At 36.3% G+C, this 17577-nt stretch overlaps 1 protein-coding gene across 1 annotated transcript in view; it reads left to right on the top strand.

Moving 5' to 3' along the window:
- Positions 1–17577, top strand: part of LOC125668141 (uncharacterized) — a 118803-nt gene that overhangs the window by 81120 nt on the left and 20106 nt on the right. Inside the window, exons 16-19 of the mRNA XM_056161573.1 lie at positions 1434–1567; positions 8488–8721; positions 9233–9403; positions 14592–14752. Of these exons, the coding sequence (XP_056017548.1) occupies positions 1434–1567; positions 8488–8721; positions 9233–9403; positions 14592–14752 (700 nt within the window). The remainder of the gene's footprint in view (positions 1–1433; positions 1568–8487; positions 8722–9232; positions 9404–14591; positions 14753–17577) is intronic.

The raw sequence follows: 17577 nt of genomic DNA, 5'->3' as shown, positions 1-17577 counted from the left end.
CAGGGTTAGCTCGATTCGGTTCGGTTTCGATTCAGAACAGCACGGTTCGGTTATTTTCGATTCAGTTCATGTTAGGTCCAATTTATCTAATGACACCACAAAAATTAACAATTTTAATGAGTAGCATATTTGATTTTACTTTATTCAAGTTATATAACTATATGTCGTCATTTGTAAACATCATATCTATTCATAATGACATTTTATAACTTTGATAGAAAAAAGAAAACACTGACAGTCTATCAAAATTTGTTATATCAATGTGCTACATAAGTTTTGGATTATTAAACAAATCTATAGTGAATCTAAAATGTATATGATATTGCTTTCATTGATATGCAAAAATTCAATAATTCTATCAATTGAGAGTCTTTGAAAATCTCTTCTTTATTGGTTTACTTCTCTCATATTAACTGTCAAATCTGTTTCATTACCTACGATGTTGATTTCATTCCACCACTGACAGAAATGCTATATGTCATGTAAAGATAAACTGCAATGATCTTACGGACCATATTCTGTTGGTATATGAGTGGTGAAAATGCTAACTCTCAACACAGTAGTGATTTAAATCTCTGTTGCATAAAAATCCACATGTTTTCAAGATCACTCGGACGCCATATTTGTTGTTTTGGTGTAAGTAAAATCTAAATCGAACCGAACCGAAATCCGGAATTTGTAATCGGTGCATCGAATCGAATGGTATGAATCGCGGTGCACCGAAATTTTCGGTGCACCGCACAGCCCTACTTGTGTGCATGTCTGTGTTGCATATTTGCGCTGTTTTATGTCAGGGTCCATGTGTGTGTGACTGATATTGCAGGTTAATTGCTCTTCCGACAATTACAACTACGATTATGATAAGCTGTGTAATTGTGATGAGAAATAAATCCAGTTCAGTATGTAAGATACTTAAAGCTGGTACATATAGTAATTTTCGCCCGCAATTACCGGTAATATGCATGCCAAATGATAATATTCCTAAATTTAGCAATATGTAAATAATCGTGTTCAAAGCTGACAGTATTCATGTATCGTATTCCTGGTTCTTAGGGTATACATGTAATATCGGGTAATTCATTTATATTATTTGTTATAGTATTTGATCATATTTTGTTTCAATATAGTATACAAGGTGCTCATGATCTATCTTTCGGTAGAAATTTTCTTTTTCAGATCATGTAAGTATTTGCTTGTGTCACATTGATTTATTCGTGTTTCACGCAAAATAAACATTTTGGTTTCTAAAAATAAAACCAATTATTGAGACTAGTGTTAAACAAATATTATGTCAGTTGAATACGCAACATTTGCCTTCATTTGATAATTGAAGATGGTTTTATACATTAATGACAAAATAAAACTTCCTTTTCTAAGAGTAAATGAAAGGAAACATAGTAAACATGACATTTACAGGTTTACCTGTGTTGTAGGTGCTGGGTCGTTTACGTACAACAACAAAACTTACACGGACCCGAGATTAAACCCCTATCGTTTCATGGTCGTCGTGTCTGGCTGTAATTCTTGGAACGAACTGACAGAGAAATGGAGATCAGATTCTTGTGTGGTAATTACTCATTGCAAATCGCATACGAATGTATTATTTCTTTGTTAAAAAATATATCACACGAAAAGGTGAAGATATTGAACATTGATCAATTTCACAAACCCTATAAAGGATACAACATTGGGAGCAGGACAAACACGGATCCCTGGAATCACCGGGGAGGGGCTCAGGTGCCGAACAGGAGTACCCCGGTATATTACGGGTCTGGTAAACGTATGGTGGTTTATAATCAGATTTACTAGTTGTGAGTAGTACTAGGGTCAGGGTTAAGGCTAGGGTTCATTTAGGCTTAGGACACGACACGCAGTTGGATTAAGACTTAATTTAAGGCTAAGTTCTAATTAAGAATTATAAATTCAATTTTATTAAGGTCAATGATTGAATTGAACAAAACCTTTCTGTCTATTTAATGTAATATTAGTTTAATTTTAGGCACGTAAAACCGAACTCTTACTAGATAAGAATTGTCCATTATAATTAGACATGACGAATCGTATATAAAAAATATGCATTCGTATTTGAATACTGTGTGATTTTTTCCCCGTCGTAATTAAAGGAAAACATTATTATTTGCAGAGAGGTCTTTTGAGTATTCTCTTCATCAAAATATGCTAATCATATCAGGTCCTATATTTACCAGTGGCATTATAAAGTGCAACAACAGTTCCTCCTGTAGATATTACGAGTATAACCAGAAACCTAGAAACAGTGGACCGATATCTCAGAAAATAGATATTAATTATCTGAATCATGCAAAATCTAACGCTGACGAATTAGTTAGAGTTAGATCGCTTTAAAAAAAAAGAACGGCCGTTCATTGTAAGACGACAGTTATTATACCCCCGCAACAAGTTCGGGTGGGGGGTATACTGGAATCGGGTTGTCCGTCTGTCTGTCCGTCCGTCCGTCTGTAGGGTAAGCGGGGAGTATTCTTAGTGAGCATTGCTCACAGTACCTCTTGTTTTTAGACTGGGGTAGAGGGTAAATATAATAAATAATTCTACTTATCATATGTATTCGGACAACAAAGACATAGAAGAGACACATACAGTATACTGTGTACTGTATTTTTTTTAATATGTAAGTTTTCACCGTTAGCAAATTATAATGCAAAACTGGAAAAGATACCTGGATAATATTCTCTTTAGAAAAGTCGATTGACCAGGCCATGAACACTGGTTTTCTTTTTATAAATGTGTGGCCCCACCTTACCCCCGGAGACCATGATTTTGACAAACTTGAATCTGCACTATGCAAAAATGATCTCCCCACTCTAGCTGTGACATACGACCCCTAATGATTTAGAAAAACATCAAAGTTTGAATTATGCAATAAACAATGCCCCAAAAATGATCATTTAAAATACCTTAACTTAGGGGCTTGGCATTTTATTTTACTGAAAAGAGCGATATGCAATTTTTGGAAATCGGGTTTGTCTATTTTTGTTAAATCTCTATTGATTCATCATTCATCGAATGACCGGTTTTTTAAGCCGTTGTTTATGTAGAGCACGAGGTTGTCTAGATTTTTCTTTTCTATTATAAAGTCGTTTTTTTTTTAAACAAGAGGTACTGTGAACAATGCTCACTAAGAATACCCCCCGCTTACCCCAATCTCCCAGAGGGTGTTGGTAATAGGTAAATCTTCAGTATTATGATCCAAAATGTATCTAGGAAAACAGCATCTCCATGCGATGAAAAAAGCCGTTAAAGAATATAAATGGAAACCATATTGCTACTTCGATGTCCAGTGCGCGTGACCTTTGACCTTTTCACCCCAAAATCGATAGGGAACATCTTCATCCCATGGGTAGTCCATATGTATGATATGGTGACTGTAGGTGGAAAGGATAACGCTTTAGAGCCCGGAAACCATATTGCTACTTCGATGTCCAGTGCGCTTTACCTGTGACCTTTTGACCCCAAAATCGATAGGGAACATCTTCATCCCATGGGTAGTCCATATATATGATATGGTGACGGTAGGTGGAAAGGATAATGCTTTAGAGCCTGGAAACCATTGCGTCTACAGACGGACAGACAGACGGACAACCCGATTCCAGTATATCTCCCCCCCCCCCCACCCCCCACCCCACACACACACACACACACAACTTGTTGCGGGGGTATAAATATAGAAAATCACATTCAAAAGACAAGACTGGACAATCTTGTGCTGGTGATGAAATTCATGAAAAGAAATACAGTAAAAATCCGCAAAACGATACGTTTTCTTTCTACATCATTTACCTGTATTGACCTCGGATAGTAATTCTGTAGTTTTCAGGCAAAGGGTGACCATTTAAAACTTAGTTTACTACCCTTATCTTCCAATATCCCAAGGGATAACGACTGTGCACTTACTGGAGATACATATGGACATCAGTGTTTAATATTTACCAAAACGGATAATAGATAAATCAATGTTTCTTTGAAAATAGGAGTGATAAAATGGGACCACAAGCTTCAGCTAAAGTGGGGAGGTCATTTGAACTTTTCTGGCCAGTGGTTCGTGAGAAGAAATTATTTTAAATGATCCACCCTATTTTTTGCATCTTTGGGATTATCTCCCCCTCTAAATAAATCTAGGGAATATCTTGAGGATTTCGGTAAAAATTTCACGCCTTGCATCCAAGTATACGCGTCTAAAGCCGCCTTTTCCCTTCCATCTAATTTACACCCGGGTACTAAGCATCAATAATGACTTGGATCGTCATCGTAGGACTGCGCATAACTCTAGCTGCTAGAGAAACACCATTTGTATCGATGCTAACGTTGCCCTACTATCACATGACCGCGGTGTATAAACGTCAATTCTAATTGGTCGTTCCGGTGTAGAGGCAAATTTTGACTCCCATAGAATTATGACCTAGGTCATTTTCCGACGTCGAAAAATGACCCCTTAGCCGTAGAAAAATTGGATAATTTTGTAGAAAGAAGACCCAGGGGTCATTATTTTGCGTGTCATACCGTTAAAAAAAATGACCCCCGGTCATTATTCTATGGGAGTCACAATTTGCCTCTACACCGGCACATCTGATTAAAATCAGATCCTCTGATTCGTTCACGTAAATCTCTACACAAGGATCTGAAGTAACCCAATAGAGGGTAACATTCACATGACCTCTAATGTAAATCGCAACTGATTACGTCTGCCTGCTTTTCAGATAAACCTATAAAGGATGTGGTGACTCTAAGTGAAAGAAAGAAGAAACAAGAATTTCAGTCGAAAATGCATTGAAATACACAATTTTGAATCAATCTTTTTTTTTTTTTAAATTCCCATGGGAGCCCCCCCCGCCCCTATGGGAGGTGGTAAACCCCCTCCCATGCCCCCCTTCGGGCCTCACCGCCCACCCCCAGTAAGGTCTAGATCCGCCACTGAATATTCAACATATTTGTGATTGAATACATATAACTTAATAAAATCAGAGTGAATCTAAAGCAATATTAAAACCCGTCAAATCAGCAGAAAATGTTGATTCATGAATCATTGTCATCCTGTCAGTAATTCCTGCTTGCTACCTCCGATGGGCATTGACCTTAAAGGTCACCAGTTCGGAAAAAAGCGAAAGAGAGTCAGATGTGTAAATAATTTAACATGCTAATTTTATAGAAAATTCATTATGAAAATTTTATTTCGGTAGCACATTTGCGTTATCATAACTTTCTTACACTTCTTGTCATTCATGAAACGATGTAATATTTTAAAACAAACGACACGTGTAGTTACCCACGTCAGTTACCTTCTTTGTATATAACCTCGACCTCAACATCCCAATTATGTTCGACAATCCTCGTTCCCATGTCCTTGTTAACGACGCAATGGCGGTTTATACGAAACGCTCATTGTAGGTGTGCTCTCAAACAATATTCCCTTGTTTATTTTGCTGAATTTTTCTTCAGATCTTAGGGATTATATTAGTGTTATTTAGTGCATAATTGGATAGTTGAAAAAATATCGTCAGTTACAGTTAAGGGAAGGAAATTCGTTCCAATTTAACAACAAGGAATTTACGGTGAATTCAGATATGACATATTCCAAAGGCGGATCAAACGCCGGGCGCCCCCCCCCCCCCACCCCCCGTTTGAATTTTTTTTTTTCAATTACAAACGCCCACAAAAGAGCAAAATATACGTATGTAGACGTTATATGTTCATCATCTAAATGAAAAAGAACCACTCTCATATTGGCATAATTTCGTTAGCTTCCGGGGGCTTCGCCCCCTGCACCCCCATCAGTGCAAAGCTTCAAGGCAACCCCTATGGAGCGCCAAATTAACATAAACTTGATTTGATGATTTGATGATCTCTTTAATTCAATTGAAGATATCTTTAAATCATTTACAATGCTTTTGTATAAGGAATTAATGCGCGCATCAATTCTTTTAAAGAGAGCAACAATTCAATTAAAGAGATCATTAATTCAATTGTGGATATGTTGAATTGAAGATATCTTTAATTATATAGTTGCTCTCTCTAAAAGAATTATTGCTATCTTCAAATGAATTAAAGATATCATTAATTCAATTGAAGAGAGCAATAATTGAATTAATGCGCGCATTAAATCAATTATTGCTCTCATCAAATGAATTAATGCGCGCATCAATTCAATTATTGCTCTCATCAATTGATTTAATGCGCGCATTATATCAATTATTGCTCTCTTCAATTGAATTGTAGCGCGCATCAATTCAATTGTTGATATCATTAATTCATTTGAAGAGATCATTAATTCAATTAAAGCGAGCATCAATTCAACTGAAGAATTAATGCTATCATCAATTCAATTAATGCGCGCAATAATTCAGAATTGAAGATATCATTAATTATTTGAACTGAACTGACTTTATTTCTCATCACAATTACACAATTGTATACAGAGATTTAGTACATATATTTTATATAAAAGTGATGGTAATATATCACTAAATGTTTGAAGGCATGCGTGAGTATGGAGATAGGCAACATATGCAATTTTAGATTCGAGTAGTCATTGGGTCGGGGAGCAGAGATTATTAATATTTCTTATAAAGGAACACAATCTTCTTAGAAAAGATTGCTTGTTTGAATTCATTATATTTTTGAAAGTGATGATGTTTTTGAAACGTATTTGTTTTGGTGATAAACATTGTTTTCTTATACCATTCAGAGATTTGCAATTAAACATGTAGTGGAATTCATCACCAATTTCATTTAATTCACATTTGTTACAATATCTTGAAGATATCTTTAATTCAATTGTTGCACGCATCAAATGAATTAATGATATCTTCAAATAATTGAAGATATCTTCAATTTTTTGAGTTTATGATAATTTGGCGCTCCATAAACCCCAGCCTTCTACTGCCCCTGCCCCCCCCCCCCCCCCCCCCCCCCCCCCCCCCCCCCCCCGTTATGAAATTCCTGGATCCGCCACTCTATTCCACCAAAACTTTAATTTATGTGATAACATGAGCTGAATGTGGATATATCGGTGAATTTTTTGTGAATATATCAGTGAAACGGGGACTACTTTGCGAACTCGTATACGAGTTTATAAACAAAACATTTCAGTACCTGAATATAGCTCTTATCATCTACACTAACTGACCAAAAGTATTGCAATAAACATGGATGACGTCATCACAATGTAAATATCAGCTGCATGCAAAACCCCCCAGCTTTAAATGAAATAAACATTATTTGCCTACCATTTTTTCTAGTATTTTGTTGCAAAGCCTTTCTGAATAATAACTTATCGTAGTCTTGAAGATATCGAAGCATACAAGCCACGGATGCATGTTTGAGAGAGACTATTCCAAATTCTTGTCACTGCAGCCATTAGGTCATCCCGGTCTTTAATATCATCAAACTCGCAGGACAGTTTGATTTTGATACAACGCCAGACATTTTAATTGGTCTGTCTAGAGGAGTGGGTGTGGCATTATCGTCTTGGAAAATAAATTGCTGATTTACAAAAATATTGACAACAACAGGCCATAAGTGATTATCCAGCAATTCCATATACTTTACTGAGTTTAGATTTCTATCAACAGGTACATGAACACCAATACCATAATAGGTAATACACCCCCAAAACATACAACTTACTCTCGCGGGCGTTTTGCGTTGGTTCAGACGGTAAGGTTTCCACTTCTCGGACGATTTTCTCCACAAACTTACAGAGTTATTTTGTCCAATGACTACCTGTGTTTCGTCTGAGAAAATAACTTTCTGCCGATTTTCAGGTTTCCAATGTTTTTCCCTCGGCACCACAAAATTCGGCGTTGTCGCTTGACTTTAGCGACTGTAAGCGTTTTCTGAATTTTGCCCCTCCTGTATCCTTCCTGGTGTAACCTTCGACAAACAGTTCTCATGGACACATTTGTACCTTCATTCCTATTAAAAGTTGATGTAATATCTTGAAGAGATTGGGTATTGATTTCCTAAACTAAATAAGGGAATTGCGGTCATAGACAGAGGAATTGCATCATTAGTCTCTAGTCTCTAGTCTGGAAGCTATGTGTAGAGTTCTTAGTAGATGGAACATTTGATATGTGACATTGATATTGTATCTATATCTACTCCGTTCCATTGACCAACTGATTTCATATGCGACAGCATGTTCAACGTATGATAACTTTTGAAATTGAGGCAGGCTACTGACAGATAAGTTAATGTTACAAGGGGTTTCAACAGTCTCATTAAAGTCAGCATTACGCAAATTCTATGTTTGTTACAGTGATACAAGCTATCACTGGGTCAAACGCTGTCTGACGTCTTTCATACCAATATTTAGTCCGTTTTTTACAAATATATTTTGACTTCAGGTGTGTCCAGGGGTCCGTGTTTGCCCTTCTCTTAATTTGGTATTCTTTATAGGATTTATGAGATCGGTCACTGTTTGTTATCTTCACTTGTTCATTTTGATATTTACAGATGGACTGGAACCCTCACAAAGCGGTTGTATCTTGCGACTGCACAGGACAAAATGGACTAACCTTTGCAAACTCGTTCTATGTAGCTCCAAATACCATAGACTTTTCTACAGTATTTTTGAAATTTTCTCCAGAAGACCAGGCCGCCGTCTTGGCCACATTTATTATTATACTGGTCCTGTATATATTCCTTATGATTTGGGGCCGCCACCAGGATAAGAAGGATATTGTCAAGGTAGATAATATTCCCGTTATCAACATATTTAAAAGTTGGCTTAAAATATCTAAGAGTGCGTTCGAGATCGCCGTTCTTCGTACAAGTACAAATTCTTGTCGATTCTGAACGCCGAGTACGCAACCCGAGAACGGGTTCGAGGTGCAAGAACTCACACCACCTCTGTAGGCAGTGTGGTTGAAGATCAAAGAACACGTTCGTGCGCACATGTTCTCGCCGTTCGCGACTCTAAGAACGGAGCACGAGAACAACGGGAACGGTGATTTCGAACGCACTCATAATGAATAGAACATTGTTGTATGATTCTTTTTCAAAGTGTTTTTAATTAGTCATATTCCTTACTCGAAAAAAAAAAAAAAACCTTTTAAAGTCATAGTTAATCAATGACGGTCGCTGATTATTGACGTAAACTTTTTGAAACAATCCTAGCTGGACATGAAATCTATATTGAGGGTCAGCTGATCACTATTACAATAGAACTCTAATAAACATGAACTGTATATCCTTAAAGTGGGGCGTGACTCCTTTGATCGACAACTTCGTGGATGATACATACTACTACCTGATTACTGTACATACGGGAATGAGGCGGGGCGCAGGAACAAAATCACGTGTTGGCTTCATCGTGGCAGGGGAGGAGGGTGACACTGGTGTCAGAGAACTATATGATGGTGTCAGATTGGTAAGTAGACTACTTTTTGTGAAAAAATCAGGTACTTTTCATAACTTACAATGTAAATGATGTAAAACGTGTATTATATCAATCAAAAGTACATATATCTCATTTCTGAAATCGAAGGCACTAACGTCCCACTATTAAAACAATGATGTAGTATTTGACCACAACAATTCTCGCATTTATACTTTGGACTTCTTAATATTGTATTACGTAGATACCAATTCTTTGGCTTCCTGTAAAAGAGTATATCTACTATCCATGAGAGTTTCCTGGGATATTCGTCTTGATGTATTTAATACCAATGTAACTTTTCTAGGTTCATATAGATTCGGCTGCTCTGCCTGAGCGTATAGGAAACAGAACATTAATTTCTCAATCACAAATTTGAATAAGTAATATTAAATGAAACCCAGCGCAAACGCGGGGAATCTTAATTAAATAATATGGCATAGAGGAAGGACTTTTTAATGCGTTTGGATTTTAATGCGTTTGAATTGTTGCGCACATAAATTGAATGAACGATATCTTTAATTCAAATGCATTTAAGAAAAAAAATGAATCGCGTGCATTAGTAACGTATTGAAAATTAGATAATGATAGATTAATCCGTCATGCCGAATAGTTCACCAAAGACAAAATGAACGGGCGTTCATAATTTCAAATTTTGAAACTAAGTATTGCGAATGTGTTTATAATGTTAGTGTTTGTCCAGTGCGACAATTCAAGGGCACAATTATGATTACATGTCGTTTCTTCTCGTCAAATGCAATGATAGAAAACATCATGCACTATATGAATGACAAACAGAAAAACTGCCATATTGTAAACAGCGGTCTGATTTCTTGGACATTGTCAGGTAGAGTACAACCAAATTTTGGTAAAATGTATAGATTATAAGGCGCAAACTTCCCAAAACAGTTCCGAACCATTCGATATCTGACAGACAATGTATTGGACAGTTTTTGACTTATTTCTTACTCTCAAGATATGTGTTATCACAAATCATGTTCAATCAAAACAAAATGTTTTTTGTGTTTATCCATGTGTTTGTACATATCAGCATATGTTAATAAGTTATTACAAAAAGTCTTAACAGTGTCTTTTATAATCATGGACATCGAAAATATCAGATGAATATCGTATTAAAAAAATTATCAATGTGTTAGATCGTTGGTCTCGGGATGGGGGTGGGGGTGGGGGGTGGGTGGGTTGTGTCCTTCGTTGAATGAGATATAAATAAATAAAATAATTATGTCTTCATTAAATGGTAAATATGAATTTATATGTAAAATCTTCATGAAATGATAGATATGAATTTATATGTAAATATTGTTACGTTTTTATATTCATCGGGATCGTGTTTCGATGGAAAGGCTGTAAAAGTAGGACAACTGAATAGAGGCTGTCCACGAAACTCGGTTGCTTGCTTGTGTAAATGATTTAACGTTTCAAATTTCAAGCTCATTCATCGCGGGTACCTGTAAAGTGCGAAACGAAACGAAACGAAATCTACCGAAACGAAACGAAACAGATTATATAACCGAACTCTTTTAATTATAATAATTAAAAACGGTTTCTTAGGCCCCTGTGAACGTTACCACATATAAATAAAATTCGCCTCTCCTTTGATGTAGGCTTTCGCCTTGACTAATACAAAGTTTTAAAAGTTGGAAGGGGGGTGATTAAGCACAAAGTACGTATCCGAAGTTGATTAAATGCCATGTGTAATTAGTTTCGGATCCATAAATTTCAGAACGGAGGGTTACAGTCTTATAAGTCAGAGGTCTGGGGAAACACACTAAACGAGGGTGGGGTCGCCGGTGTTGGATCCACCTTTGGGCATAATACATGTTTCAGTATTTTTGTATAAATGTGGATATTGTGTATTTGTATGTCGTATATCAAACGGTGGATTCTAAGTATGTCCTCCCGTTCTCTTTGTAATTTCTGCTTCCCTTGTTCATAAGCATTTTGATTTTACAAAATGCTGATCTCCTCCTGATATTATTGCACATTATTATTAACACATTTCCGTTTTCGTCCCATTTTCAATTCCCCGTCTTAGCAACATCCTAAATGTATAGAGTTATCTTAAGACTCACTACATATCAATAATAATTTTTAATAATACATGTATATATATCTTACCGAATTGCATTCATATAATATGGTATACTATTTAATGTTTTTCCATTATTGAAAGTACTCGCACCTCAGCAGTTAGAGATAAAATAAGGAGTTAAGAGTTCTTCCTGCTTTCAACTTTCTCAGACACCAGCTTCTTTAAATAATGTATCTATACTCAAAGGCGGATCCACCGCCGACGACCCCACCCCTCGTTTAGTGTGTTTCCTCAGACCTCTGAAATTGTAACCCTCCGTTCTGAAATTTATGGATCCGAAACTAATTGGACATGGAATTTAATCAACTTCCGATATGTACTTTGTGCTGACTCCCCCTCCCCCTTTCTAACTTTTAAAACTTTGTATCAGTCAAGCCGAAATCCTACATCAAAGAGGAGGCGAATTTTATTTATATGTGTTAACTTTTACAGGGACCTAAGATACCATTTTTAATTATTATAATTAAAAGAGTTCGGTTACACAATCTGTTTCGTTTCGTGTCGTTTCGGTAGGTTTCGTTTCGTTTCGGTGGGTTTCGTTTCGTTTCGGTAGATTTAGTTTCGTTTCGATTTCGTTTCGCACTTTACAGATACCCCATTCATCGCAAGTACTTTAGGACTAAAAGTAGGTCAACAGTTTTCCGGACTTTTTTTTTCATTATGGATACAGATATTGCCCTGAAATTTAGTCACAAGCTTCCTCTGGGAGGAATGCAAGCTCAGTTTGCATTTTAGCTGGATTTGTCTCTGTCCTTGTGTTAGTCCAAGGTCAAGTTTTCCGGACTCTTTCCGTAACGGATGCATGTACAGCGTTGAAATTTGGCCACAATATCTTCCTCAAGAAGCATAAGAGTGAGTTTGCAATTTAGCTGGATTAGTGCATCATGACCTACTTTAGGGCTAAATGTAGGTCAAACACTTTTCCATACTATTTTTCGTAACAAATACAGACATTGCCCTGAAATTTTGTCACAAACTCCTCCTCAGAGAAATACACAATCAGTTCACATTTCAACTTGACTGGTGCACCGTGACCTATTTTAGGACAAAAAGTTTCCTGGAGTTTTTCTCATCATGGATACAGATATTGCAGCCAAAGAAATACATAATCAGATCACGTGTCAGATATATTGGTGCGCCATGCCCTACTTTAAGGCTTTTCTATACAGAATGTGTATTATATCAATTCTGAGTGCATAAAGTGCTTACAGCTTTAATTTCACTGTCCGACTGGCGTATGTTGTACCGTTTGCGGTACTCTTGTTATGTAAAATGCAGATGTGAGTGTTAGATCTGCGAGTTGTTAGGGACCCGCATGAAATGCGGGAAGCCCTATCGTAATCACATTGTCCGTCCGTCCGTCTGTCCGTCAACACTTTCTTTGTGACACGATAACTCAAACAGTTTTCATTGTACAGTTTTCAAATTTTGTACAGAAATACTTTACAATAAGAGGAAGACACCTATAGATTTTGGGGCCATGTGACTTTGTCTGTCTGTATGCCATCATCTTTCTTATCATCATTGTATTTATTTACCACTGTCTAAGGGAGATAATTCAATTTGAATTATGGTATGTATTGTATTGATAGAGAAAATTTACAAAAATTAACTCTACAACATTGTGTATGTGTATATTTTGGGGTTTTTTAATGTGATATTGTCATATGCAAGAAACCAACAAGTGTGGACCGGTAATAGTCAAAATAAACAGGTGAAATCGAGAGAACGATGACGTATATCTCTGTTATTTTTAGAACCTGTAGCTTGAAATTTGGCATGCAAGTAGTTAAAACAGTAATCTATGCCAGGAGACCAATAAATTACGCTTACCCACCTAGTTTCTGATTTATAGGCATCTGAAGTGGGCGAGTAGTTTTTTATCTGGGTCAGAGTTATGATTATGACCAAATTTATTTATTTTATGGCTGTTAAAACATATAAAGGATTGTTGTTGAGTTCTTCATTGTAGTAAATGCGTGTAACATACAATCTGAATACCAAATTCAATGCTATGCTGCGATGGATTTCCTACATTTGACTTTACTGCAGGCGGGGGTATCCGTGTCGTGTCGACACATCTAGTTTTCTAGAGCAATGTCCAGTGTTATAATATTCAACCATCCCCGGGTAGTGCAGATTCCGATTTATTCTAATCATGATCGTTGAGGGTAGGGTAGAGTCACAGTAGGGGATCACATTTTTGTATGACAGTACATGTAGATTCAGATTTTTTTTTAATTTTCCATGACACACAGATCCATGCACGCAGCTTCCGGTACTGCAGATTGAAGTTTCATCAATTCATGGCCGGGAAATGGTGTATTAGGATGGGGCCTTAAAATCTGACATCGAAATATATATATGAGCTTTTAAGATTTTCTTATCAAATTCCACTGGCCATGATTAGTAATATCAATATATGGAAGCATTCCAATGTAGTGCACATTCATATTCGACAAAGTATGAACTTCAATAGAGATTCAAAGTTTTACATGAGAACATTTAGAAAAATTGAAACATAAAAAATCTTTTCAAAAGTAGCAGGGCCACACTAAATCACATCAATATGGGAACGCTCTCAAATCATGTGAATTCAATTGTTTGTCATGGACCCTAGGGTTAAGTTTGGGCTAAAATCGGGGATAGAATTTTACATAATACATGAATATAGGGGGGAAATCTTTTATAAGTAAATCTTCTCCAGACAGCAAGACCATGTTAATCATTAATTGATATTGAAGTATGTCCATGTCGTGAGGATTCATTCTAGTACAATTAATCCGCGTGGGGCTAGGTTGAGGTCATAATACGGGGTCAAAATTGTCATGGGATTAAAGCGGGTAAAAATCTCCTGACTAAGAACAGCAGGATCAAGGTGATTCGGGTGAGCGTTGTGGCCTATGGGCCTCTTGCTGGTTTTTTTTAAAAAAACACAGCTCACCAACCGTAGTTTCTGAAATATTGCCAAGGAATTCAAAACTTTAGCATTCCAGAAAAAAATCTTTTTGAAGGATACCCAAAATTTCAGAGTATGTTTGATTTTAATACCTTTATTTACTTTGTTAGGAGTTCCGCACAGCCAGTGTAAATCATTTTCTGATGGCCACATCCCAGCCTCTGGGTCCCTTGACATACCTGTATATATTTCATGACAACTCTGGTGAGGGGGAATGGTCTTCGTGGTACCTAAATCGTGTCGATATAGAAGATCTTCAAGACCGCACGAGGTAAATAGAAATCCTTTGTGGGAGTTCTTTGCAGTTTAGTGCATTTGCGCGAAGAAAATTGGAAGCACATTAGTAAAAAAAAAAAAAAAAAAGTGAATGTTAAAAGGTGGTAATTTCTAAATTGATTGATATGATATTTTTTTTAAATAATTACGTGCATTAGTTATGTTATATTTATTGATATCATACACTGAAAAAAATAACTAGTAAAATACACTAAGCAAACTAGTAAAACTACTGTCCATACAATCACTAATTTAAAAGTAGTTTTTACTAGGTGTTAAGTAAGTTTACTATTTGTTAACTAGTAATTTAACTAATCAGACAGTAAAACATTACTTCAGTCAATAGTAAATATTCGTATGCATTCAGTAGATTTACTAATTTTTCATTCCTGTATTCCATTGCCAAAATTACTAGCATTCTAGTAATTTAACTGATAGGACAAGTAAAATCGCCCTGTTAATCCTTCAAAAAATTGAATACAAAAGATAACATAAAGGACTTTAATCTGAAGTTAAAAGTCGACATGATCTTCTGGTCAATCTTGATTGCGATGGGGAATGTATCTTCTGTGGAATTTCTTGAACCTGTAATCAGGATTAATCAAACTTTTCTTTACACAGGATTGCCAAACAGTCATCAGCATCTAAATAAACAAAAACAGAACAAAATGTATTAAGTTGCATATTAAAAAATATCAAGCTGTGTGTAGGATTTCTAATAAATAAACATTAAGAATTTTTAAAAAAAACAGTCATAAGTTCAACGACAAACCTTTTAAGTCAATGTTCCCTCTCCAGCATCCCAATAAAAATGGCGTCTCGCAGAGTAGACCTTGCTGCAGTTTTCGCGGACAACACGAGTCACGATGCTTATGACGTCATATTTCTAGTTACATTACTATCCTGCTTAGTAAATACATTACTTACTAGTTATGAGCAAGTCTTTACGAGGCATCCTAGTTAAATCAACTAGGTATTTTTTTCAGTGTATACAGTGAATAAAACTTGATTATTAGGAAGTCACTTGGAGCTCCAAATTAAATGTTCTTTATGTAACATAAATGCTATCTCTCCGTATTGAAAATTAGATAATGATTTTACGAATGCAACTGTAATCCGTCATGCCGATAGTTGACCAAAGACAAAATGGACGGTCGTTCATATTTCAAAATTTAAAACTCAGTAATGCGAATGTGTTTTTAATGGCTATTTTTGTCCAGTGCGACAATCTAAGGGCACAATTATGAATACACGTCGTTTCTTCTCGTCAAAAGCAATTATCGAAAACATAATCCACTACATGAATGCAGGGATGGATCCAGGGATTTTTGGAAGGGGGTTCTACCATTAATTTTGGTTTTCAAGGGGTTTTATAATGCTTATTGGGGGGGGGGGGTGTTTGAGGGGGGTAATTTCCTGACGAAAGTGGTGGTGGGGGGGGGGGGGGGGTCCAACCCCCGTGACCCCCCTTTGGATCCGCCAGAAAAACTGTAATATTGTAAACAGTGGCCTGGTTTCTTGGACATTCCCAGGTAGTGTACAACCTAATTTCGGTAAATTGTTTTAACTTTAACGCTATAAGGCGATAACTTCCCAGAACAGTTCCGGACCATTCGATATCTGACATATTGGACAATTTTCGACTTATTACTTACTTCCAAGATCTGTGTCATCACAAAACATGTTCAACCAAGATAAAAACTTTTTTGTGTTTGTACATATCAGTAACTGTTTTAAAATAAATTATTACAAAAAGCTAGTCGTATGATTATGAAAAATAAGAACATCGAAAATATCAGATGGATATCGTATTTAAAAATTCATCGATGTGTCAGATTGTTGGTCTCCGAAGGGGGATATCCTTCGTTGAATAAAATGTGTATATAAAGTAATATAATTATAAATCTTCATAAAATGATAGATATCGGCCTAGTGAAAGCCATTATAAGTATAACTAACACTGAACACCTACACGATTTTATGCTGATCATGTTGTAAACCAATCGCAACTTGGAAGGCCCAAGAATGTGCGATTGGTTGTATATGATATTGCCTCGCTTCGTTCTGGAAAGAGGGTGTTGCACCGAAGTGGGAATTTTCCCTAATCGGAGCTCCGCGCCAGCACTCGTGACGTAGAACTGACCTTCATTCACATACTAGGGACAAGCCTAATACATTTTATGTGTCAATACATTATACATGTAGTCTAAAGATCATTTTTGAAATCGTGAACTTTTTTCTGAGTATCAGATACAATGCATACGGTTACATGTTACGAGTGTATCAAATATTTAATATTCTATATTACTACAGTCCAGAAGCTCTTATACTCGTATACATATATTATTTTGTACAACCAAGAATTGGCAACTGTACATGACTCTGACCACAAAACAAAATATGGGAAGTTTAATACGCATTTATAAAGTTCAACATTATTCGAAGTACATGCACCTGTAAAAATTGATTCAACATAGAAATTTCCTACTGGAATACATATAAACTCAAACTGTTTAACGGTTATTTACCTTGTTTGGCCTTAAAGTTTTTCTTACAAAGCTTTACATAGTTCACAACGGATTTTCGTAAAAGGCACCATGCCTTTGTCAACAACTTTCATTCAGAAAAACATACAAGCTCTCGTTAGCAGCCTTGACTATTTAAGCACAGGTATTGCATGCTGTATTCGGCGTGTTTGTTGAGAGTCCTATTCACAAACTAAGCAGTGTCCAGGTTGGAAGCTTATTTCAAGCTCGGCACATGGTAATAAACAGAGATTTGACATGAAACATTTATAAAAACTAGAAGCGTGTTTCAATT

This window comes from Ostrea edulis, chromosome 4 (genome assembly GCF_947568905.1).
Source record: "Ostrea edulis chromosome 4, xbOstEdul1.1, whole genome shotgun sequence".
Lineage (NCBI taxonomy): Eukaryota > Metazoa > Mollusca > Bivalvia > Ostreida > Ostreidae > Ostrea > Ostrea edulis.
This window is presented reverse-complemented; position numbering and strand designations above follow the sequence as displayed.